Source organism: Terrapene carolina, unplaced genomic scaffold, assembly GCF_002925995.2.
Source record: "Terrapene carolina triunguis isolate 2854851 unplaced genomic scaffold, T_m_triunguis-2.0 Scaffold66, whole genome shotgun sequence".
Lineage (NCBI taxonomy): Eukaryota > Metazoa > Chordata > Testudines > Emydidae > Terrapene > Terrapene triunguis.
Window position 1 is genome coordinate 82,480,948 of NW_020664417.1, and position 25,313 is coordinate 82,506,260.

At 42.2% G+C, this 25,313-nt stretch overlaps 1 protein-coding gene across 5 annotated transcripts in view; it reads right to left on the reverse strand.

The window, feature by feature from the left end:
* Positions 1 to 9,817: 9,817 nt before the first annotated feature.
* ACOX3 (acyl-CoA oxidase 3, pristanoyl) overlaps positions 9,818 to 25,313 on the reverse strand; it is a 61,652-nt gene continuing 46,156 nt past the window's right edge. For 2 of the 5 annotated variants that reach the window (XM_024209293.3, XM_024209289.3), the window contains 5 exons: positions 21,538 to 21,653; positions 18,476 to 18,650; positions 17,470 to 17,537; positions 16,644 to 16,730; positions 9,818 to 13,806 (listed from right to left, as the gene is read on the reverse strand). In XM_024209293.3, coding sequence (XP_024065061.1) covers positions 13,687 to 13,806; positions 16,644 to 16,730; positions 17,470 to 17,537; positions 18,476 to 18,650; positions 21,538 to 21,653 — 566 coding nt within the window. In that variant the 3' untranslated portion in view covers positions 9,818 to 13,686. The remainder of the gene's footprint in view (positions 13,807 to 16,643; positions 16,731 to 17,469; positions 17,538 to 18,475; positions 18,651 to 21,537; positions 21,654 to 25,313) is intronic. The other 3 variants (XR_002908670.3, XR_002908669.3, XM_024209290.3) reach the window with 3 other exon arrangements.

The following is a 25,313-nucleotide window of genomic DNA, read 5'->3' on the forward strand; positions in this document are numbered from 1 at the left end:
CATGGCAGAGGGGAATTGCTGGCACATGATGGCATATATCACATTGGTAGATGTGCAGGTGAACGAGCCCCGGATGGTGTGGATGATGTGGTTAGGTCCTGTGATGGTGTCCCTTGAATAGATATGTGGACAGAGTTGGCACCGGGGTTTGTTACAGGATTTGGTTCCTGGGTTGGTGTTTTTGTTGTGTGGTGTGTAGTTGCTGGTGAGTATTTGCTTCAGGTTGGGGGGCTGTCTGTAAGTGAAGACTGGCCTGTCTCCCAAGGTCTGTGAGAGTGAGGGATCGTCCTTCAGGATAGGTTGTAGATCCTTGATGATGCAGTGGAGAGGTTTTAGTTGGGGGCTGTAGGTGACGGCTAGTGGCATTCTGTTACTTTCTTTGTTGGGTCTGTCTTGTAGTAGGTGACTTCTGGGTACCCTTCTGGCTCTGTCAATTTGTTTTTTCACTTCGCCAGGTGGGTACTATAGTTTTAAGAATGCTTGATAGCGATCCTGTAGGTGTTTGTCTCTGTCTGAGGGATTGGAGCAAATGCGGTTGTATCTTAGCGCTTGGATGTAGACAATGGATTGTGTGATGTGGTCTGGATGAAAGCTGGAGGCATGAAGGTAAGTATAGCGGTCAGTGGGTTTCCGGTATAGGGTGGTGGTTATGTGACCGTCGCTTATTAGCACTGTAGTGTCTAGGAAGTGGATCTGTTGTGTGGACTGGTCCAGGCTGAGGTTGATGGTGGGGTGGAAATTGTTGAAATCCTGCTGGAATTCCTCAAGGGCCTCCTTCCCATGGGTCCAGATGATGAAGATGTCATCAATGTAGCACAAGAAGAGTAGGGCCGTTAGGGGACGAGAGCTGAGGAAGCGTTGTTCTAAGTCAGCCATAAAAATGTAAATTCTAGATATGCACATTTACATAATCTCTTGTACCAATTTGAAAGTATTGAATTGTAAATGTAACCCTTCTATTTGCAGTTTCAAGCAATAATGGCCAGGTTCAGGTAAAAATTGTCATACTTGTGATACTTTAACTCATGATACCATGAGGAGGAAAGTGTGAAAACTGCCTAATATGACTTAATAAATTAGTTTAATCTGAGACTACAAACACTAATATGCATTAATTATAATTGTAGTTGTTGTGTGATATCACTACAGGACAGTGTGGATACCTTAATGTGTTTAATGTCTTCTGTGTTTAATGTTAATGGTTTATAAATACCTTCCTGGGGTGAAAATACCAGGTACTAAAGAACTTTTAGTCTAGTGGAGAAGGGCATAACAAATTAAAGCCAGATGAATTCAAATTAGAAATAAAGGTAAATGTTTTAACAGTGAAGGTGATTAACCAGTGGAGCAGACTATCAAGCATGGTGGTCTCCATCTCTTGATGTCTTCAGATCAAGATTGGATGCCTTTCTGGAAGATATGCATTAGTTAAACAAGTTATTGGCCTCAATATAAGGGCAACTGGATGAAATGCTCTGGCCTTTGTTATGCAGAAGGTCAGACTAGATGATCTAATGGTCCTGTTTGGCTTTAAATATGTATGAAACCTTCCACGCTGAATTTCCTGAGTTTATAATGCTTGTTTTGGTGATAATTACATAATTCCTGTAATGTTTTTTCCTCTTGAATCAGTGATAAGCACTCTCAACCGTAACGCCATTTAAATTATTTTTTTTTGTCTAGGAATATATCCGGGTCCCTGTAGTCTTGATCCAGTTAGATGTCAGGAGGCATTTGAATCCAGAACAAAGAGCAAGTTCATTTCACAAACAGTACATCAACTAAGAAACAGGAGTATAGAGCGTGGCAAGAGTAGAGTCCCTACAGTGAATTATTCTGGTGGGGCAGATGCTTTGAGCCCTGCACGGATACAAAATTTGTATCCACATCCAATCCGCAATCTGCAAAAATGGTCTGCGGATATCTGCAGATAAAGTGGATATCTGCGGATTTGCAGGGCTCTACAGATGCTGTCCTTTCTCTGCTCGCATTTTCCCTTTCCTCCTGGAGAGAGACAGTCAGGACAGTCCTGCTGCTGAGAGGCAGATATGTCCCTTATGTGACTCTCCAAATAGAAAGCATGGCTAGGCTCACTCTCCTGATCACACTAGGAGGGGTTGGTTCTCTCCACTGCAGTGGTTGCTGGAGCAGTTGTGGGACAAAGGGTAAGGGTGAACTGGGTCAGCGCATTCTCCCCCCTTTTATCTCCTTTGACTCATTGTGAGCCAGGTAAATGAGGCTTCCTAAAGCAGTGCAGGAGAGCTGCTGCTTCCTGCAAGGCTCCATTAAAGTTCAGCCTAGGATTTTTTTTTTTATTATTTGTTCTTCTCCAAGTGTCGGATACCATGTGCAAAGTTGCACATAGTGAACTTGTACTTCTCCAGTGGTGCATAGAGAAAGACAGAGCAGGTCAGAATCCTGCTTGGGCCATGCTTGGAGCAGCACCCATTTACTGTTAGCAGATACACATCATAGAGAAAGACGGTTCTAGGTGGAGCCAAAGACATGTTGTATCCTTCATCAGCAATGTACTATGCAAAACACATGTATTCTACCTACGCTATAGGAGTGGCTCACTTGCTGTGCCTAGCATCCAAAGTGGGGGCCACCATTTGCTTACAGGTACCCTCAACACTTGCCTATATCCTCCCTTTCTCTGGTGCAGATTGTGATACCCTCACTCATGTTGAACAGCAAGTTACTCCAACAGACATATTCTACAGCAACAGACATATTCTCTGAAACCCCTACTCCGACTATCTGGGGCTCAGCGACTATGGTTCTAGTATCTGGGAACTGCTGCTTATGAGGCCTGACTTCTTTAAGAATCCAGGAAGTGGAGGCCGGAAGGGGAAGGGGAGGAGCCCTGGGGGTCAGGGAGAAAAACCTAGAGAGACTGTCAGACCCTTGGAATAAAAGTTTATTCTTGTTTGCATGTAAACCTGAGCAGTGTTCAAATTAATGGAATATCAAAGGGAGATTTGTTCCCTAACTCTGTATTGGAACAATACAGAGCAATGTCTATGTAACCTGGAGGATGTTCTTTCTGACGGTTTTTGAAAGGTCAAAACAAACAAAAATGGAGTTCTCTCCCTTTGTGGGTCAAAAAGAAGCTTGCAAGTGGGAATATTCTCCAGAACATGGATATGTTTTTCTTGGCTTCTGCCTTGGAGTCACACTAGTGAAATCCAGCCAATACTCTGTTCTTAAGTTCTAAATGTTTGAACATTTACAGTTGATAAAAGACATTGAAAAAGCCAAGTGTTTGTGTGGGCTTTTTTTTTTTTTTTAAACTTCATCTGATTAAAAATACTCAGTGAAGTGTATTTCAGGGAGAACAATTTTAAATGGCACCAGCTGTTCTGAAAAGGAGACTTCAGAAATCTTGAACCAGGATTGAACAAAACCATAGGTTGTTTTTCAGTCTTTCCTTTGGGGGAGTCAGAATCACACAGGCATTGCACACATATCTTCTCAAAGCAAGTCCTTTGCTTAAATTACTACTAAGTGATTGACAACAAAATGGTTTTGTTTCGACAGACAATTTATTTTGGAGCAACAGATTAAATAAAAGCTTGTATATGGGACTCATCCAGGAATGGCTGGAGAACCAATTCCTCAAAAGAGTTGAAGTAGAGAGTTGCAAAATATTTGTGCAGTGACAGCCTGACATTGTAATTTAATAGTTTGCATTCTGGTGCTACATTGTCAGGATTCAATTCTAATTGACATGATCTATTGCTGCAACACACCATGCAACAAAATGTTAGGGAATCACATCCCAATTATTGTGTACCTTCAATTTTATGCATTTTTTTTCTCCCTGCTGTTGAGTGGGGAGTGTGGGTAGGAGCAGGTTTTTCTTTCCTTTACCTCCTACCCCCTTAGGAAGAAGGGGAAGTATTCTGGAGGCTTTCGTCCATTTCTTCATCATTAGCAGCAGGCAGCATGGGGAATGCTCTTCTGATTGGTTCTCCACTCATTTATATTGTACCTGAGACCTGGCAGGGAACAAGGTCTGATCAAACCAGAAAACTCCATGGAAGTTATATACAGGGCCCTAAAAAGCTGAATGTGACACCGGTTGTGTAACACCGGTTTATACCGTCATAAGATTTACTAAGAAAACTGCCTTTGCTTGAGTATAGTGTTTTTCTGGGAGAGGTAATTCTTGATGCTATTGCAGATTTCTTGAAATATGCGAGACGGTCATGATTTGCAGTAATGCAGCAAAAGTGAGGCTTTAGGAGATGTGGAGGAGAGGTTGGTGAAGCAGGATGAGCAGGGCTTTCTGTGCATAGGGGGGAGCAAGGAGCAATGCATGAAGATGAGTGAGTGAAGGAGATGATCCTCTATTGCCAGCAAGCACTGTGATTATTTAACAAATTCAAAGATTCAGATACTTTGGGGACAGACATTTCCTTAGTACTGTGAGAATTTTTATGGCCATAATTTTTGAAGGAATGTAACCATGTGCACCTTCACTGGAAGCTGTTCTAGCCAGACACTGACAAATGCAGTGAATAAAATCCTAATGGAAGCACAGTTTGCTTGTGCCATACTTCAGTAGACAGACTCACGCTGTGTGAAGGCTGAAAAAACACAGCCAAGCTGCAAATCTAACAGGAAAAAGTCACAGTAGCCAACAGAAATCTTGTTCACAGAGAAAATTTCACCCCTCTCTTCGTACCATGAAAGGAAAACTCCCTTATTGCATATTACAAATCTGTGTCTTTATAGCTTGAGGAAAAGAGATTCTGTCTGCTTCTTTTCACACTGAACTAGTTCTAAGCAGCCTGCTGTGATCACAGCTGACCTCACTCACTCTGTCTGTCTCAGATTATGCTCAGTCACACACACACATCTCATGCTTTGATGCTGAACTCCCTCTTGAGCTCAATATGCTCCTTAAACCAATCTCCTACTAATGAGAATAAGGACATCTGAAACTTCAGTGGAGTCCATGAAGTGACACATATATGAGGAGAAACAGGCTGCTGGGTTTATATTTTGTAGTATCAAAGAGAAGGATGCTCATCTTGATAAATGTACAATAAGTGCTTTAATATTAAATCACCCCCAAGGCAGGAAAGCGCCCTGACCCACGTTGCATCCTCCTGCAGAAAACCCCCTGGATGGGGCCAAAGAACAGCAAACTTTGCGAGTGTCACCTGGCAGAATTTATTATGAGCATACCTCAAGAGGGAGGAGCAGATATGACATCAGGGGAATCATTCCATCTATTCTTGGGGATGGAACCCACCCATAATCCACAGAGATTGTAGCCCATTCTGCAGGGATGGTTGAATTTCCATTGGCTAGCTCATCCTTTCCCCTGGCAAATGGCAGCACAGCTCTTGTAGCCAAGTCCCCACTCTCTTGCAGCAAGGCTGTTAACCTGCTTCAAACAGCACTAACTCCTGCTAGGAGAACCAAGTGTTGAATGGATGCTAGTGTCTTAGACCAGTGGTCTCCAAACTTTTTTGATTGCGCACTCCTATCAGTAAAAATTTTTTGAGCACGCACCCCCTGCCGTGCCGAAGCGGTCCCCCCCCCCAAAAAAAGCGCTCCTTTTGCCGTGCACCCCCAAGGATACTCTTGCGCACCTTCTGGGGTGCGCGCACCCCACTTTGGAGACCACTGTTTTAGACCCCAGAAAGCTCCCATATTCTCAAACATGCTCCCTTCTGTAAGAGGGCATCACTAGAGAAGCCTCTGCATGGCGCAAAGATGGGGTAGGGACAGGTATATTTGTGTTCCCCGCAATAGTGTCTCACCCCTCCACTTGGGCAAAGGTATTGTCTGCATAGTAGGTCCCATCAGGCACATTAGTGAAGGAGATGCTCCCGCCCCCTGGGCAAATGGAATTTTTCAGTGCTGGGAAAGGGATATAAAAGGGTTTTAATGGATTGTGCAGTCAGACTTGCAGAAACAGGTTGTCACAAAGGGAATAGTTTTAAAGTGCATTTGGTATTAGGTAGTTTTACAGACAAACACAAACCAGGAAAATAGGAATAGCTTGGAGATGTCATGGTTATGGGGTAGGTTGTGCTTTAGACCCCTTTATTCCCTCTTGAGTGAACCTGTCAGGTGACAGCCTTAGCTTCCTCCATCTCTCTCAATGGATTCCACCTCTCCAGGATCTCTGGGTGGCAGCCCAACTGTTTCTCTATCCTTGTAACATAACTGGCCCATTTAGTACCTGTAAACTCTTTCCCCCCAGAGGCTTGTGATCAGCTGCTAATTAAGTGACTCAAGCAGCGTCTTCAAAATAAAGCATGCTTTATTCATCAAAGGTACACAGCAAGCACTAAGAAAGGATAAGATGAGAAAAGGCCTGGTTCTTACCTACTCTTAGGCTAGGTCTATACTGGCAATTGAACGACAAAACTTTTGTCTTTCAGAGGTGTTTAACCCCCTCCCCCCCCGAAAGACAAACGATTTGCCGCGACAAACGCCAGTGTGAAGAGTGAACGGTGTGTTGTCGGCAGGAGAGTGCTCCCACCGACAACGCAAACGCTGCTCATTGGGGGTGGAAGTTTTTTGTCGGCAGGAGAGCTGACAAACACCGGCTACACTGCACAACTTTTAGCGGCACGGCTGAAGCGGCACAGCCATGTTGCTAAAAGCTGTGTAGTGTAGACATAGCCTTACTGACACTTTATTCTTTCCTTCCTAGTGTTGGATAAGTTCCACTAAGCCAGAGCCTCCCTTCCAGCCCCGCCATACTGCTGGTTCTCAGCCAGCGGAATGCATACCACTGGGGGTACACAGAGGTCTTCCAGGGGATACCTCAACTCATCTAGATATTTGCCTAGTTTTACAACAGGCTACATTAAAAAGCACTAGCAAAGTCAGTACAAACTAAAATTTCATAGACAGAGATTTGTTTATACTGCTCTATATACTGTACACTGAAATGTAAGTACAATATTTATATTCTAATTGATTTATTTTATAATTCTATGGTAAAATGAGAAAGGAAGCAATGTTTCAGTAATAGTGTGCTGTGACACTTTTTTGTATTTTTATGTCTGATTTTGTAAACAAGTAGTTTTTAAGTGAGGTGAAATTTGGGGTATGCAAGACAAATCAGACTCCTGAAAGGGGTACAGTAGTCTGGAAGGTTGAAAGCCACTGCTCTGCAGCATCCTCTATGCCAGGCGCTGTCAGATTCTTCTCCAGCTGCTGCTGCCTACTTTGCACCCTTCCCCCTAGGCAGGGATCTTTAAGGTTTTAATATCACTTTTGATCCTAAGTTCAAGCCTGGGAAGAATAAATCTTGCTAGCTTAGTTGGAGCCAGGCAGGTGCGTAGTCTCTCAGTTAATAGCTTCCCAACTGTTTCCTCAAAGACCATTAGTATCAGGGGTACTGGAACAGGGGGTGTCCATGGTCCCTCCATGGCTGCGTGAGGGGGTGGCACGGAGCCGCGGTGGGTGCCGGTGGGCCCCCCCTTTTAGGGAGTTTCTGCCATTCCTGCTTTGTAGTCTCTGTGATATTCTTATCTTTGCCATTGTTCCATTTCCTTTCGGCTTCCCTCTGCCAACAGCCTCCTTTGATTTAGCTCTATGCACACAGGCAGAATAATATCATAAGTGCCTCAGTGCTTGTCTACACTGGCACTTTACAGTGCTGCAACTTTCTCGCTCAGGGGTGTGAAAAAACACCCCGAGTGCAGCAAGTTTCAGCGCTGTAAAGCACCAGTGTAGACAAATGCACCAGTGCTGGGAGCTGCACCCCTCGTGAAGGTGGTTTTTTTTAGAGCACTGGGAGAGCGCTCTGCGGCGACTACACAAGCCATGTTAAAGCGCTGCCGCGGCAGCGCTTTAAAGTTGCCAGTGTAGACTAGCCCTCAGTTAACTTGGCTGATATCTATCAAAAATACTACAGATATTTTCCTTATCGCCACTCAAACATTGCTTTGTTAGATGTGTTCAGAGTGAAAGTGGATAGATAGACTCCATTTCTACTGAGACTTGGGGGTGGACTTTATTTTCATAAAATAAAACATGAAGACAAAGACAGCCTTACAATGAGACACGTAGCCTGAGAACATAACAGACACAGTAGATTTTTGCAGACTTATCCACAGGTACCAAACCAAGGCAAACATGTATTATTTAATGCCTTGTAAAAGAAGCAGAATGCTTTTAGCAACATTAAATGCTGCAGTAGTAATTGAGTCTCTGCCATATGATTTAGTACAGGATGCCAAATTTCATTACATCTCTCCATGCTGCCATTAAACTCTGTAAATTAATCTCTCACTTGACAGTTAATTCCAGCTACTCCCAAATGCTCCCTTCAAAAGATCTCCAGAACCACTGAATAATTTTTGAATCTATAAGAAAAGGACATTCCATTAATATGAACATACAGCAACCAGTCACTGCTCCATGTACTCCTAAGTTAATAGTTATTAAAACACCTACACAGAAACACTAGGACCCAGATCCACAAAGGGACTTAGGCACCTTGACAATCACTGGAATCTTTAACCTTGGGTAAAGCACCTAGACTATAGGGATACAATGCATGGGGGGAGAGAGGTGATGGACAGTGGGATTCACAAAGGCTTATGGGAGATGCTGATGAAATGGGTTTTGCCTAAACCATGTCCCTCTTACAGAGTTGGGTCTCTATCTATGCTTGAAATCCACAGCCAGGAACCCTGAATTAGAGTCAGGGGCCTAAGCCAGTCTTGTTTGCCTAAAAGCAGCTGGGCGGGGATGGGGGGGGGAGAAGAGGATGAGGAGGAACCAGCTTCCCTTATAACCTCTGGCCTAGTAGTAGGGAACTCCCACGAGATATGGGAGACCCAGTTCAACTCCCCCTCATCTGCCTGATGAGCAGGGATTTGAACAGAGGTCTCCAGCCTCTCAGGGGAGAGCCCTAACTACGGGGCTAAAGAGTGTAAGGGAGCTTTTGCTGTCATTCTTGCTCCTGCTGTTGTGTGTGACATTAGGTATGTTCTGAGCATGCCTGCTGGATTGGGCCCAGAGGTGAGATATGCAGAACACCTGGTTTGAGGATCATGCTGGGGCACAGGTATGAGCTAGGCATCCAGGTGCCTGCCCAAGGCAGCAGTGTGCGTGCCCGGGGCAGCAACTTAGGCACCTAGGGGATTTTTACAGCAAAAATATAGGTGCCAAGTAAGTTTAGGTGCCTATAAGCAGAGGCTCCAGGGACAGGAGAAGGGTCATTGCCCCTTCCTGCTTTAGAGAACCTGAACTTGGTGGGGGCGTAAACTGCGGGAGAGACAAGGAGCCCCTGACCAGAGTGAGGTGGTGTAAGGAACCCCTTCCCTACTGGCATGATGGAGGGGTGGTGGGGCCAAATTTGTGTGATTGGCGTTGCAACTGGGTGCGTGGCCTCCCTCCATTTTGGAGTCCTTCCGTTGCCCCTGCCTGCAGGGTTAGGCAGCAGCTGAGTGGGGGGTGGTGGTGGTGTTGTGGATTGCAGTAGCACCTAAATCTGGGGTTTAGGTGCCTTAGTATCTCTTGTGGATCTGGGCCTAGGTGCCCTGATAATAAGGGCTTATCTTCATTATGGGAGAGATCGATGCTGCTGCAATCGAGGCAGTGGGTGCCGATTTAACAGGTCTAGTGAAGACCCACTAAATGGATAGCAGAGCGCGCTCTGGTCAACCCCAGTACTCCACCTCTCCGAGAAGAGTAAGGGAAGTCGACCGGAGAGCGTCTCCTGTCGATACAGTGCAGTGAAGACACCGGGGAAAGTAGACCTAAACTATGTCGACTCCAGCTACGTTATTCACATAGCTGGAGTAGCGTAACTTAGGTCGACTTACCCCAGTAGTGAAGATACGCCCTCACTTACGCCCAAGTCCTTAAAGGTATTTAAGCACCTAACTTGCACTGAAATTAATGGGAATTAGGTTCCTAAATACCATTGAGGATCTGGGTCTAAGCACCCACAAGCCTTTTTAACAAAATCTTATCTATATAACAAACTCAGCGCACCAGCGTGAGAAAACAGATCCTTTCCATCCCTTACTGTATCAGGAACTTTCCTTCAACGGTCTCCAAAAATCTCTCTCAAATAATGGCTTTTGCAACATGCTGAAAGTCATCAAATCTGGGCTATTTTAGTGCATGTTCCATAATCCCAGGACCCTTACAAAGAGCCTCCTCTTAAGGAGGGTTCAGCTCAAATGCTTCTAATTACCCCCGCTGTGGCAGTACGTCATGGGGAGGGCGGGGGGAAGAGGCGATCACTCAAATAGGTAGATTCCAAACTTCATTGGTCACATGCCCTCATGAAGGTGTTGGTTATTCCCCCAGCCTATGCATGTATACCTCTCGGATCACCTATCCCCACGCACCTGTCATCTAAACCTGCTCTGCATGAATATGTGAACAAACCAAGTTCCAGGAGATGCTGTATATACTCCGAACAGTGATTAGGTGGGCTCTTTAAAATTCACCCGTTCTTATCCCCCTTTTATGAAATCTCCAAATGAGATTCATTTCTCAAGCTCTTTTTATGCTATACCTTTTTCTTCCCATGCACATTATTCTTTCAGTTTGCACACAGCTCTTCCACCCATGTTTGAAATTTATTATTATTTTTGTCTTACCAACATAGTTCTGGGAAGAGGGTTTGCTAGTTGACTGTGGCACCAGAGCCAGGTGGTGGAGGCCAAAATTACTGTCTGTCTCTTGCTCTTACAAAGACAGAACTATTATTTAGTTTGTCTTTTTTAATGTTTTTGGGCAGAGTGGTGAATTTTAAAAGAATAACTGTAATATGGCTAATGAAAATTTCCCCTAAGTCATATGTGCACTGATGTAATATAGCAAATATTAGTTCTATGTATAACTGTGTAAGTGTTTATAGGGTATACATCAGTGGTGCCCATCTTTAGTGTTTTTTTTTAAAAAGTATTTCATGTTAAGAAGTCTGAATTTCAGTATATTTCATTTGGGGACAGCTGATATTTAAAAGAAAAATCAAATCTCTCAAATGACCGACCCACAGCCATCAAGTTATGCATATACCGTAGTTAATTTCTGTAGTAACATATGAGTTATCCTATTTTTCCCCACTTCTTCCCTCCTGTTAGTTGTGGTTTCACATTTAATTGTAAACTCTTCAGAGCAAGGACTATGTCTTCCTGTGAGTTTGTCCAGAACTTAGCATGATGGGGTTTCAGTTCTGATTGGGGTGCTACCACAATCCTAATAATAAATATATTAATAGGACCATGCGTTGGGGTATTTGCGCTATGTGCTAACTGGCCGTACCTTTGACATGCCCATTATCTCTCTCTCTTCTCCTGTGGAGACCAATCACACAAGTCACATTGATGGGGAGAACTGGGATGCACAGTTCCCTTGGTGATCACTCAGATATTTGCTCATCAGCGTAGTAGGAACACACAGCATTAATGTAGGCTTTTGATACTAATCATGACTGGGCCTCTGCTGTATATTTAAAGTTAATGTAACATTTATACAAACAAAAATAGTACAATTGCAAGAGTCCCTGCCTTCTGTGTGTATGGATCTAAGCATAGTACTGCTACTTCTGCTTCCGTGGAACAGTGTTAAAATTCTGTCTATGGGATGATGCCACCTATTGGATAGTCTTAGAATTAATAAGATGAGGCAGTTCAAAGAAAAACAATTCTGATATGATGCATGAGGAGTTTTAATAAATCTGGCCATGTTTACATCTATTTTATATAAACCAGTTGCTAGAAGAAAGTTTCTGTTGGGACATTCTGAATTTCGGTGTACTGCTACAAAAATGAAAGGATGTTGCTAGAAAAAGCAGTTGGGAAAAGAGAGCTTGGATCCTCTGCCACACAACTGGAAAGGGAAAATGAAGAATAGAAAAAAAAAAAAAGAAAATGAGAACTACAGGCAGGGCTTAAAATAAGAAGTTTTCACTTTGCGGCACTTTAAACTAATCTCTTGAATTGCCCTTAGCAACCTAAACTGAAACTTTAAAAGGTTTCTGCTTTGGAAAATGTACTTTGAGATTCTCTGAGAGCACACTGTTAAAAATGAAATGCCCTTTCAATGGCTTTTCCAGCAGTGAAACACCTCCCACGTTCGATCTGATTTTGGTGAAACTTTAGAAGGAGCAATATAACTACTAGATCATATGGCAAAAACTGAAAATACCACTTTATTCTTTACTTTGATTAAATGTATTCTAGTAATATTTGCATACAAAAAACCAGCACAATAACAGTTATTAAATATTTGAGTCATGACACTATAAAGACTTACAAACTTTGGAATTCTGGCATAGAAACACTTCATCAGAATCATAAGTGTAGAGCTGGAACAGAATGGTGACAAAAAAAAATCCACTAAGGTTTGGTCCTGCTCCCATTGAGAGTCAATGATAAAACTCCCATTGACTTTAATGGCACAGGATTAAGCCCTGAATCCTAGACACCTTCCTAACAAATAGTCCCCCTGGCCTGAACAGGACAGCTCATGTGAGTACGGTGAGCAGGATTTGGTCCTAGATCAGTTCAGAGTAACTGGGAGATCATACAGTATAGAAAAGCAGGCAGTATCTTTCCAGATTTTATTTTAAAAATATAAAATATTCAGCACTTCAAAAACTTACTAGTGGCTCTTCATTTGCAAAGGAAACTACTCATTACTTGGGGAATATTTACTAAACATATACAAAGAATGGTTCTCCCGCAGCTGCAGTAATTATCATTCTACTTTCTTGTCCCTGACTAAATGTCTACAACATCTGGCAACAGAAATCATTTTGTTTATTTTTAACAACCCACTTCCAGATTACTGGACTAAATTTGGACGTGAAGGAAGCAGGTGCAGCTCCAACATGTATTGACTTGCACCAATTGGTCTGCTGAGATTAAAAGCTAACACTATAGGAGGGGAAAAAAACCAAAACATTATAACTACTAGTGAAGTTATACAATCATTTTACATTTGCGTTACCATAAATTAATATAACAATGACAAGTGAATGAGAAACTTTGAACTAGTTATATCTACAGTGATACAAAACTTGAGGATTAATCAAAACCTCAAACTGGAAGTCAATTTATCACATCTCTTGCGTTGAAAGAACAATCAACTATTTTAAACGTTGTGGAACAGATAGTGTAAAGCAGAGTAGCTTCATGGACTTCAAAGAAACTCACTTACTCAATTCCAGTGATGCTATCCTAAGTTTATTCCCACTGAAAATCCTGCCGTGTTCTAAATACCCCTTTGCTTTGCTAATACTCTCCCAGAAACTTGAAAAAGTAAAACTGGCCTGTCTGTTCATAGTTCAAGGTAGACTTTTTTGAATGTTTAACTTCTGTAGCATGCCAGCAATTACAAGACTTTTAGACCCTATTTGCTGACAGGACACTGATGAAAGTAATATTTAGTTTTATATGTACTGAAACTGTGAGAAGCAATTAACTTTAATGAGACTTTTTTCTTTTAATCTGCGACTGATTAACATTAGCATGATTACTATGAACCACATGCAGATGTGTTGCACTGTTCTTGCCATTATGTCAACAGTCCTTAAGATTGGGTCATATCTGATTTCAAACTCATTCTATCTCTTGGCATCTTCTGTATGAAATCTCCTTCATTTGAAATATGTGCTCCTTCCTCTGTGTCTGAAATATGTTATCAATCGTTGCCCTACTGGGCCACTCTTACATGTTTGATTTACATCCTCGACCTCAGCTTGCCGACAAGGGGTTTATTAACACAAAATTCTGCCCACCATGATGGTCTCTCCAGCACCTTGCTGCCTTGAAGGACTATTGTCCACAGATTTTTATACAGCTGCAAAAGAAGAAAAATGTAGATTAACATAAGCAGAAAATCATTTAAATTTCACAAAAGTTTAAACAATTCAAATAAAACCAACTGAAATGGAATTGCAACTGTATTTCTAGGAATACAGAACAAGCAAAAGGAATAAGCACAAAATAAAGTGCATAATTACATGAAACCAAGAACAAAACACATTTGGGATCAGACCTTCAGCTGGGGTAAACTGGACTAGCCCTGTTGACTTAGTTGAGTGAGGCTGATTTGTGCCACCTAAGGATCTGCCCTTTTAATTTTTTAACTGCTATAAAACAATCATGAAGCAAAAGAAAAACAGTGAAAACTCTAGGGTTCTTGATTTCTACTTAATTTTCCTGGTGATTTTTTTTTAAATTCCATCTTTATTTCAGTTATCTCAACAAGCACAGTTCATAGAGGAAAGATGAAATGAAGCTGTGTTTGTCGGAATGTCCATGCCTCTGGAAATTATAGCTGAAAATACTCTGTTTTTACCCTTCTTTCTATATGTTTTTGGCAAGTTACAGAATTTTTCTCCCAGATGTGAACACTTCTGTTTGAGCATCAGAAATTCCTCTCCCATCAGCACATTGTTAATTCATCAGTCTTTCCCAACTTATTTTATACAGCCCAGCTAAAAGCATTAACTGGGAAATAAATTCTGCAAAAGGCCACTTTAATAGTGTAGATCTGTTGAGCACTAGTCAGGTTACACCTTTTGCTATTTGGAAATATTTCACAGTTAATTTAAACTTTTTAATACCATCCTAGAAAAATGGGAGGAGGTGAGGGAGACCAGATTCTCACCTGGTGTCAATCACAATAGCTTCAATGACTTCAATGGTGCTACACAAATTTACACTAGCTGAGGCTTTGGTCCTACATGTATGAAAATCAGATCACTGATTTAGGTGCCCAAATAGGAATTTGAGTACCTAAAAGCAGACATGCAAGTGTGAAATTTTGACCACGCAATTGCTGACACTTTTTTTTAAACCAAATTGGTTTGAGGCTCAGTTAATTAATGTTTGTAAAATTCTTTGAGATCCTCCCAATAATGGTGTAAAGCACAGTGGTGACGGTGTTTATTATTATTTCTGGTCTGTAAGTGTATCTGTTACTTTGCAAGCTAAGGGCTGTCTCAATCCATCACAAGACACTTCCGGACATCATGTTATATACTCTCATTGAATAAATGTGATTCTCTCATGACACACTTTCTGTTAATATCATTCTTGCGGGGTATTGAAAACTGTAGAAATTACAAGCTGTCGCCTTCAAATCCTAAGGGGTTTCTTGGTCCTGTTTGCAGGCTAGGGAGCTCTGAGCATGGAGTCTGGATCCTCTGCTGTCAGTCTGCCAAGAGCCAGCCTAGAGAAAGGTGGGGTGAGTTGTGCATTTTTGGCATCTATACCACACACCAATTTCGGCAGCATGTAGTGTATGTGTAGTTACATGCTGCAGTTTAAAGCAGGCTGCGGCCACACTTCGGTATATAGCTACATGTGTCAGTGAAAGGCTCTGGCAGGAAGGAGGCAGCAGGGAAAGGATGAGTGTTTTCCCTGTTGCGTCCCCCACTGCCAGAGACTTTCCCTGCTGGAGTCTTTCCCTGTGGCAGGGAAGGGCTCCAGTGGCAGGGAGTTGCTGGGGCCTTTTCCTGCTGCTGGAGTCTTTGCCTACGGAGGGATGCAACAAGACTCCACGCTGACAGATGCATGGCATGAGTGAGCAGAGAGCATGTAGTGTATGTACTCTGGGTACATTCCTACACCCTTCCCGCATGCTTTTACTTGTTTACTCCATGTCTCACAGTCTATACTGCTATTTCTGTCTGTGCTAGGAGGGCTATGCATGTATGTACACTACACACCGCTGAAAGAATCCTGCAGTGTAGACGTACCCTTAGGGAGCAGCCCCACATTGTGTCTGTTTTTGGTTCTTGTGTGTTAAGGTTCTGGGTTTTAAGAAATAAAGTAGTGTTAGATCTTTCTGGAAGGTTGCAATGTAATTTCTCTGTTTTTAGGCCGTGACCATAACAATTCTTAATTGGAACAAGTTTTAATTTCACTTTGCTCTCATATTAGACATTTTCATTAAAAATCGGGAAAAAAAAGGGTAAATTACATTCACAGATAACACTAAAATGAGGGTGTTGTGAGCACCAGTGAGGTCAGAGTAATCATTCCTAGAAAGGTTAGAAATATGGGCAAGGAATAAAAACACAAGATTCAAACTGGTAAAGTGAAAGGTATTACATCTGCTGAGACAATAATTTGAAATAGCAACAGAACTAAACAGAAACAACAACCTAGGATGAAAATCTAGCTCCATTACAATCAATCGGAGTTTTGCTATTGACTTCAAAGGGGCCAGAATTTTACCCTTAGGGTGATAATGGATGGCAAATTAGACTATGCTGGGCAAAGTGATAGAGAAGTAAAAAAGACCAGTCCACTTTCGGGGTCTATGTGCATAGGTACAGCATCATGGAACAAGAAGACAGTAACAGAGAACCAGACTCAATGAGTTTGGGAATCAGAAGGGCTGGAAAAGTTAGAAGGATGTTGGAGGCCCTCCAAATATTAAAATATCTAGAAAAGAGATCTTATGGGATGTACAGTAGCTTCTTCAATCCAGGGTATGCACAGATTTCTACCAAAGCAATACATTCTGAACAGTAGCATGTGACTTCCCCATATACTGGAGCATATTCTCAGCTAGTCCAAATTGTCATAGCCCCATTGAAGTCAAAGAAGCTATGACAATTTAATCAGTTACATAAATGCCTTTTTAATTATTAGCTTTACAAACACAGGAAGGCTTCTCTTTACCTCTCCATCAGCTCTGCCAATGGGTGAGTTCAGAATGAAGTCAGGAGGTGCAATGACATCCACCAAGGCAACTGCATCATCTTTCAACTGTTTAAAAACAAAAAGCATAAATTTGACAGCTCTTCTAGATTTCTATGGTTACCTACGAACAACAAAGCAGTGCTGGAAGCCACCAGCCAATCCACTATCAATACACTGTCTATTCACACTATTTTTGTCTTTCTTCCAGAGCAATTAAAAAAAGAAAAAAAGACCCAACTCTGTATTTTAGAAGTTTGCCATGCTTTCCTTAAAAGCATTAAATTTTATTTTCATCTAGGCAGTACTGTGTATGTCTATACAAACTGATTAACACACAGCTCATTCATTAACATACAATTTCCACAGTCGTCTTCTTTACAATTCATATTTTACCTGGTCAAAATGTGTGCTAGCTTGAAAAGCTACGGGTTGAGAAAAAAATAACACAGACAATATTTATGAGCAGAGATGATAATGAAATAAATAGAATGGCATTGCTGCTCTCAAGTGTTTTATTGGCCTCCCATATCATCCAATAAACACATTATTTCAGATGAAATCCAGAGCATCTTCTTCCAAGAATTTTCCCTCAAAATATGAAATATTACTTTCTTTGAGCTCTTGTAGAATACTCAGGATTTGATCCAATGCTACTAGCCTTCCCTTTTTTAAACAGGCTATTCAACTGCAAATAGGATAGCATCCTGGTAATCTCTTGAAGTGCAGAGTAAGTGGTATGTCTTTCTTCCGGTATTGGCATGTTGTGTTGCTGTCTATCCACACCAAAATGATGTTAGAGACTTACCTTGGAACAAAGCTCCAGAATAGCATGCTGTATGAATCTACCAGGCTGTTCACCTGAAACATATCCACCTGCAAATATAGTTACAATGAAATTAAATGGTGAAGTTAGGATTATGTTGATACACCTCTACCCCGATATAACGCTGTCCTCGGGAGCCAAAAAATCTTACCGCGTTATAGGTGAAACCGCATTATATCAAACTTGCTTTGATCCGCCGGAGTGCGCAGCCCCGCCCCCCCGGAGCACTGCTTTACTGCGTTATATCCGAATTCGTGTTATATTGGGGTAGAGGTGTATATTCCTTTTACCAATGGCATGGTTTTATAAATCTCTTCAGTATTTATGAAGGTGAAATATAGCCTCCTGTGAGAGTTGTGATGACTTTCTCACTCAAGAGGCAGACTTTAAAAACTCGCCACCAGGAGCCTTTTACATGTGTAAGTCACAAGGCTTGTCTACGGCCCCAGGGTGTGTGAATCAGAGCATGCATTAGCGTGCTGCGCTGTAACTGCCCCGGGTGGACACTGTGGGCATGAACTAAAAGGTTCCTAGTTCACATTAACATAGTCCTATTTGAAAGAGAACTATGTTAATGCAAACTAAGTACCTTTTAGTTTGCACCAGCAGTGTCCACATGGGACAGTTACAGCACAGCATGCTAGTGTAGACAAAGCCGCACTTGCAGTATGGCTAGATATCACCCCTCCCCCAGGGGCTGGATCTCACAGAGGTGTATAAGTTCACTACAGCCCTTGTGCTAACAGAGCTGAGGCTTTTAGGTTAGCTAATAGAGGCTGACTCTTCTAGATCCAGAGCTGAATCCCTGCTTCTGACAGCCTACCCAGTAATGTTGCATTACACAGGCAATAACTAAATGTTCTATCATATACTCCAGTCAAGATTCTCTCTCTCCCTGCCAAGGTGCAATGCACTGTATAGAAAAAATGAAGGTTACAATTAGGGCTTTTAAAAAAGTGATCCCCGCTGAAGATCAATTTGATCTTACCTTGGTAGAGCACGGCCATGTGTCTACTTAAAGACCACAGTCCATACAGAGCACTAAGATGCTTTAGCACAGGCTGGAGTGTAGATGGCGTGTCGGGATCATGAGTGTATTCGTGATACCTTTGTAAGACTGTTTGCTCGATGAAAGCGATGGCTAACGAACGACAGTAGTATACCTTAAGAAATAGAAAAGGATTAAATAACATGTGGACAAACAAAACACAAAAGGGCCAGATCCTCAGCTGCTATAAAATGGCATGGCAACATTGAAGTTAATAGAGTTATGCCGATTTACACCAGTTGACAATCCCCCTGAAGTTTTAACGAATAAACAACTCTCTGGGAAGTGTGCACCTAGGCAAGTGCTTTCAAATTGTGCATTTCGAATGTCTGTTTGGCTAGGGACAATTTTAGGTTTTTCGGAAAGGCAATGGACATATCTACCGCAACTGGAAATAAGGTTCCTAATTCTCTACCACCTCCCAACTTGGACAGTCACTTCTACCTGTCCAAAGTCAGGGCAAAACTGATGTATAATATGCAACCGTTCTGATCTGGCAGCATTTCGCACCCACTTTGTACAGATGTAAATGACTACAGAAGGTGGAAGACAGTTGAGAATCAGGTCCAAGGTCTTGTTAATGCCCATTGAGCTCTAATAGAAAATGCTATAGAAATTAATATGAATGATACCAGTAGGGTTCTATAGAAATTATTCTAAAATCTACAGTACTGAAAAGAGACTGCTCTTCTTTTTATACATTTTTTTTAAACCATCTTATGGAATTCTATAGCAGGGATAGAATTTTCTACTAAATTATAGGAAAAGGAAGGGTCTGATCCTATAAACATTATCGGACCTAGTGCTTACTAGTCCCCATTGACTCTAATGTTGTTTGAAAGAATGACACAACTAACCCTTTGCTTTTACCCTATTAGCAAGGTAAAAAAAAATCACTACCTCTTACAATATTTTTAATACACGGGATAAAAATATAGGGACTGAGTATTTCCATAGGAAGATTTGGTAGCCTTTACATATCCACTTGAACTGGAATACCATTTAAATTTGAAATAGGTTGTTATATGAATGAATATGTATTTGAGAGCTGAATAGGAAGCTGTTTGTGTTATAACAGTTTTACACTGCTCTCAATTGTTTCTACAGGCATTAATTTTGTATTATTCAACTTGTTGGATTTGTTCTATGTTCAGTAAATCACAGTTGGTTGGGTTTCTTTTAAATCACTGCCATAGACAGGATATTTAAAAAAACAAAATCCTATTCCAAATAATTCCACTCTCTTTGTATAGTTCTTCAATAGCACCCTTGATCAATGTCACAACCAGAGCTAAGCTTGAACAACAAAATCCACATCTGAACACCCATAAAACTTTGGAAGGGGAGAGAGATTTTTTCATCCTCAATGGTTGGACCTGAATTTAAATCAGAATTTCGTGATTAGACCAATTCTCTAGTCACAATCAAATGTCTCTCAATATCCCTGTTGGAGCCCTGTGAATGAGTTCCCTCCTCCCCCCACTTCTTCCTACTTTATAAACCCAGTCTTGTAGTCCTGCATTTTTCCCATTAACCTTGTGGCTGAGAACAAATGGACAGGACTCCCTTCTGAGCCCGTTAATCCTGTTCAGCCAGCATGAGACATCACAGATGAGTGATACAAAGCATTCCCGCCCCTGTCTTCAGTGAACTCTCAACTCACAATAGCCCAGGGATAGGCGAGGAATCTGCCCCAGATCTCCTGCAGCATGACTGAACACTACATCATTTCTCTACCAAGAGGTTGACAGACAGTGCTTCTTCACGCCCTAGTGTTTTTAAATCAAATCTACAAAGGTCTCCCAGCATGCTAATCATTTTCAGATGTATTTAAGGCACATTATTTACAAGAAAAATCCTCCCCTGTGCTGCACAAGCATTGTAGGGAGGGAAGAGAGCCTAATGAATACAAGGAAGAAGTAGGGCCGGGTACCTCTATATTGCTCAGCTTCATAACACACTTGGCTATGCACCACATTCCTAAAGGGGCGTAGTCATTGGGTAATGGGCCGTACCAGATGGAATCATAGTTGTATTTATGCTCCTGTCAGTAGTAAGTGCCAGACAGGGGACATGTTGTTCACAATCTGATACTGACCCAGCAAAGTAGACATTTCTTTCTTATTCTAAGCTGTTGCTCTGATGAAGGCTCTGATGGTGGTTACTTCTATCATAGCTTTTGCAAAGTCCCAACCAGCAGAGCTATCCTGGGTGGTGGAAGTCTGGGTGAAGCCAGGTCTTCTCTACTTGGATACAGAGTTGAGTGTTTCTTGTTGCAAGTTTTCAATGTACTTTGCAGGTAAGGTCGGTAAGATTGGCTGCCTCCAGAGCAGCAGATCCCCCTCAGGAGTGACAAATGCCAAGAATTCTGTGCTTTGGGTCCCAGCCAGTTTTGCTCACTGAGGATAGAGATGGATGGGGAAGTGCTGCAAGCTGTGATTTGGAGCCATGCCCTCCTTGGCTGTTAAAATCTTGTTAGGGGACAGTGGATCCACTCGTAGTATGACTGTCAATGTTTCCTTTTCACTTTCCAATACTGTCAGTCTGGTATCTGTCATGAGGGCTCTGCATTTGAATTATAGACATTAGAGATGGAAAAGACCTATTAGGTCATCTAGTCCATCTACCTGCCAGAACAGGATTCTTTCCTACAGTATGTATTTGGCCACAAGTGCAGCATAATAAGCAGATGTAGATGTACTAATTAGGAGTGGTAGTGGATTTAATAGTAGTAGATATAATCTTCAAAGAGTTAAAAATTAAGATTAATTTGAATTTATTACACAACTATGTCTGCACAGTTCTGAAGGAAACTATGTTTTGAAAGATTTTACTGATCATAGTTGTCCTCCTTTAATACAACGCACATGGATGGGAATATATTTTTATTAGTTACTATGATTTGCTGCTTTATGAATGACAGAAGGATAAAGCAAACAAGATCTGGCAAACTTGGAGGAAAATAGACAGTAAATAAGACAGGATTCTGAATAAATTGTTACCTGACTGTTGTTTCTTGCTTCAAAATCACTATTCCCAGACTGTTTCTCGTGGCTCAATTTCAGGACACTTTCTCGGAGCAGGTAACAAACCAGCCATTTATATGCAGCTAATGGAACTGCAAGACAGAAGAAATTTTCCATATGGTAAAGAGAGGAAAACTGAAATATTGCATGTTGGTGCTCCCATTGCTAGTAATCACAAACAGAACTGACTTTATTCTAAACTCATGTTATTTGGGACGGATACTGGATTCCTCTTAGAGACTTACATAAATCAATTAAAATCTCCTGCAGCCATTGCATCACAAATATTCAACCAAACAGTGTTGGGCAGTGTTATTCCTTGGACAAGAACCTTTGAGGAACACCTAAGCACTGCAGGAAGTGATTCTATTCTCTCTGAGCCGATGCTTAACCAAGGGGCCACTGTGTTGCTGGAGATGTTGGAGTAGATTCTCCCTTGTGGCCAAATTCTGCTAATTGCAGGGCAGAGGGAAAGTTGTCAGGGAGCCAGTTGTGAACCTTTTCCTCTACAACCTGACCCTAGCATAAGGAGCTGCTCTAACTTATCCCACTGATGTAAGGTTCCTGAATGGACCTTATCCCTGAATGCCCTGCCAGTGGAGGGCAGGCATAGCAAAGCTCCACTCTGCCATGACCCTTCCCTGCTTTCAGCCTTCACCATCCTTCCTCCGACATCCTGGAGGTGGGTGTGGGCAGCTTTCACAGGAGGAGCTAGGCCACCTCCACCAGCTTGTGACCACTGGAGAGTTGCCCTTTGCTAGGGGAATGCTCTGCTGGCAACCCGCTGCCACAAAACAGCAACTTTGAAGTGCCTGACTGGGGCAAAGTTGCCAAGAGAATCCTGACCATAGTCTTTGAAATAAGAATAAACAAGGTCTTGGCCACATACATTCATTAAATGTCCCATGACACTTATCACAAGAATGGGTTGTTTCCTGTAACAGAGTCAAATTCTCAGTTTATTATTTATATTCTGCCTCCCTACTGGTTCAATCATGTAAGGTATTTTCTCTTCCTCTTCTAAAGCTCAATCCTGAAAGGTACTGTGTATCTCCTTGCACTGAGGATAGCCAACACCTTGTGGGTTGAGCCCTCAAAAGTTGTGGCGTGACGGTATATGCTATTAAACTGTTACCATGTTCCACCCATATGTGGCTGTATTTAAGTGACAAGTGAAGTAACCACTGCAGATCATCTTGTTAAATTTTTAAAGCACTCTGGGATTATTAGGGAAGCGGGTATTACAGAGTACATACAGGCATGTTTAGTGTTAAGAAAAAGAAGACTGAGGGGGCACTTTATAACCATCTTCAAATATATTACGGACTATTATAAAGAGGATGGTGATCAATTGTTCTCCATGTCCAGTGAAGGTAGGACAAGAAATAATGTGCTTAATCTGTAGCAAGGGAGATTTAGGTTAGGTATCAGGACACATTTTCTAACTATATAAGGATAGTTAAGTACTGGAATAAGTTACTAAGGGAGGTAGTGGAATCCCTGTCATTGGAGGCTTTTAAGAACAGGTTAGAAATACACCTGTTAGGAATGGTGTAGGTACACTTGGTCCTACCTCAGTATGGGGACGACTACTAGATAACCTCTCAAGGTCCCTTCCAGTTCTACATCTCTATGATTCTTGGGCCTAGTCTACACTAGGCGGGGGGATCGATCTAAAATACGCAACTTCAGCTACGAGAATAGCGTAGCTGAAGTTGACGTATCTGAGGTCGACTTACCTCGCGTCCTCACAGAGCAGGGTCGACTGCTGCCGCTCCCCCATCGACTCTGCTTCCGCCTCTTGCCGCGGTGGAGTACAGGAGTCGACGGCAGAGCGATCGGGGATCGATTTATCGCATCTACACTAGACGTGATAAATCGATCCCCGATAGATGGATCACTACTCGCCGATCCAGCGGGTAGTGTAGACATACCCTTGGCTAAATCCTGGTGGCCTAAATCCTAGTCAGAGACTTAGTCCAGTGCTATTAAATTATTTCTAATAGAAAATTAATACAGATGAACAGATTTAGTTTTTTTTCCAACTGTGATTTGGCTGCTTTGGTAGGTATTAATTGAGGAGACAGAAATGTGCTTAGTTATTAGTTTGTGCTGTCCAGCATGTCACAAGCTTGAGATTTACCACAAAGACAAAACAAACAATCATTTCAGCAAGTCTTTCTTCTAAGCCTTTGCATTTTAAAGCTAGTCAGATGTTAAGTTTTTGTCATAACTATTGAGGCATTATCTCACTTGGAGCTCTGCATCATTACCGAGACTTCAGTAATCCCAGCATTTCTTCATTCAATCAGCTGAGCACTGAAGCATTTATTTTGGATTCCAGGAAACAAGCAGATTGCCTGTTAATGACATCTATAAATTAAGGTTAAATTTCTGCCCACAATAAGTTCTCAGTTTCATAGACTCACTTTTGTCTTAAATCCTCATATAGATCGAATTCCCTCTAATTTCCCCCTAGGGGCCAATTCGGGTAAATAGCAGCAATAAGATCGTGGGAATGGCATGCACTGTCTTTCTTAATTTGATTATAGCAGGGAAAACTAAGACAAATGCTGAAGCTCTTTTCTCGCTGTTTCTCCATTTTTTCCAACCAAACCAAAGACAATTACTACACAGTGACATACTTTGTCTGTGCATATTGTACTATTCAAAATGTTGCCCTGCTCTCCACTGTTCTAACTCACATGCACTTTCCTTAAAAAGCTATTTCAAGGCCCTAATCTAATTACATCAAACGGAGATCTGGCCCACATAAGAGTCCCTGGCCTTGTCTACACTACACAGTTTTGTCAACAAAAGTCAGTTTCATAGACAAAACAGTGGAGGTGTACACACAACAATGTTCTTCCCACCAATTTAACTCTCCTGCTACACCAACAGAATAAAACCACCTCGACGAGCGACATAGAGCTTTTTGCGACAAAGTTACAGCAACACAGTGTCAGTGTAGACACTGCACTTGTTTATGTTACTCTAAGTGGCCTCTGGGAGGTGTCCCACAATGCCCATCATGACCACTCTGGTAAGCAGTTTCTACTCTGCAAAGGTACTCAGGCATGCGCTCCTCCCACTTTACTGAATTTTTGAAATTCCAGTTCTTGTTTGCTCAGAGTGGACAGCTTACATCGCATCTTCCCAGTTGACCATGCTGGCTTTCCGCAGCAAATAGGCTCCCATGTGGAGTACAATGGAAGTTGCTGGATCTGTTGGGTCTGTTTGGAGAGGAGGATGTGTAGCCGTAGCTCCAATCCAGCCATAGGAACGTTGACACCTATGAGCAGATTGCTCGTGGCATGGATGAAAAGGGACACGTAGCAGTGCCATGCTAAGATAAGGGAGCTAAGGCAGGCGTACCAGAAGGCACGGGAGGCCAACTGTTGCTCTGGTGTGGCACCAAAAACATGCTGCTTCTACAAGGAGCTGCACACCATTCTCAGCAGTGACCCCCACCTCCCCTGCCAAGAGCCCCATGGATACTTTGGGGGGACTGGAGGCAGCAGCCAGCGGAGTCAGCCCTGAGGAGGTTGAGTTGGAGGAGGATGTGGGACAGGCGACAGGCTCGTCCGATGGCGTGGCAAGCCAGGATCTCTTTGACTCCAGAGTGGTCTAGCCAGTCCCAGCAGTCTGGCTCTGGTGTGCCTGAAGCAGGAGATGGGAGCTCTAATGAGTACTCATTTTACTTTGCTAGTGCATGGTTGCATAAGGTAGAGGTGTCTTTTATTTTGCTACAT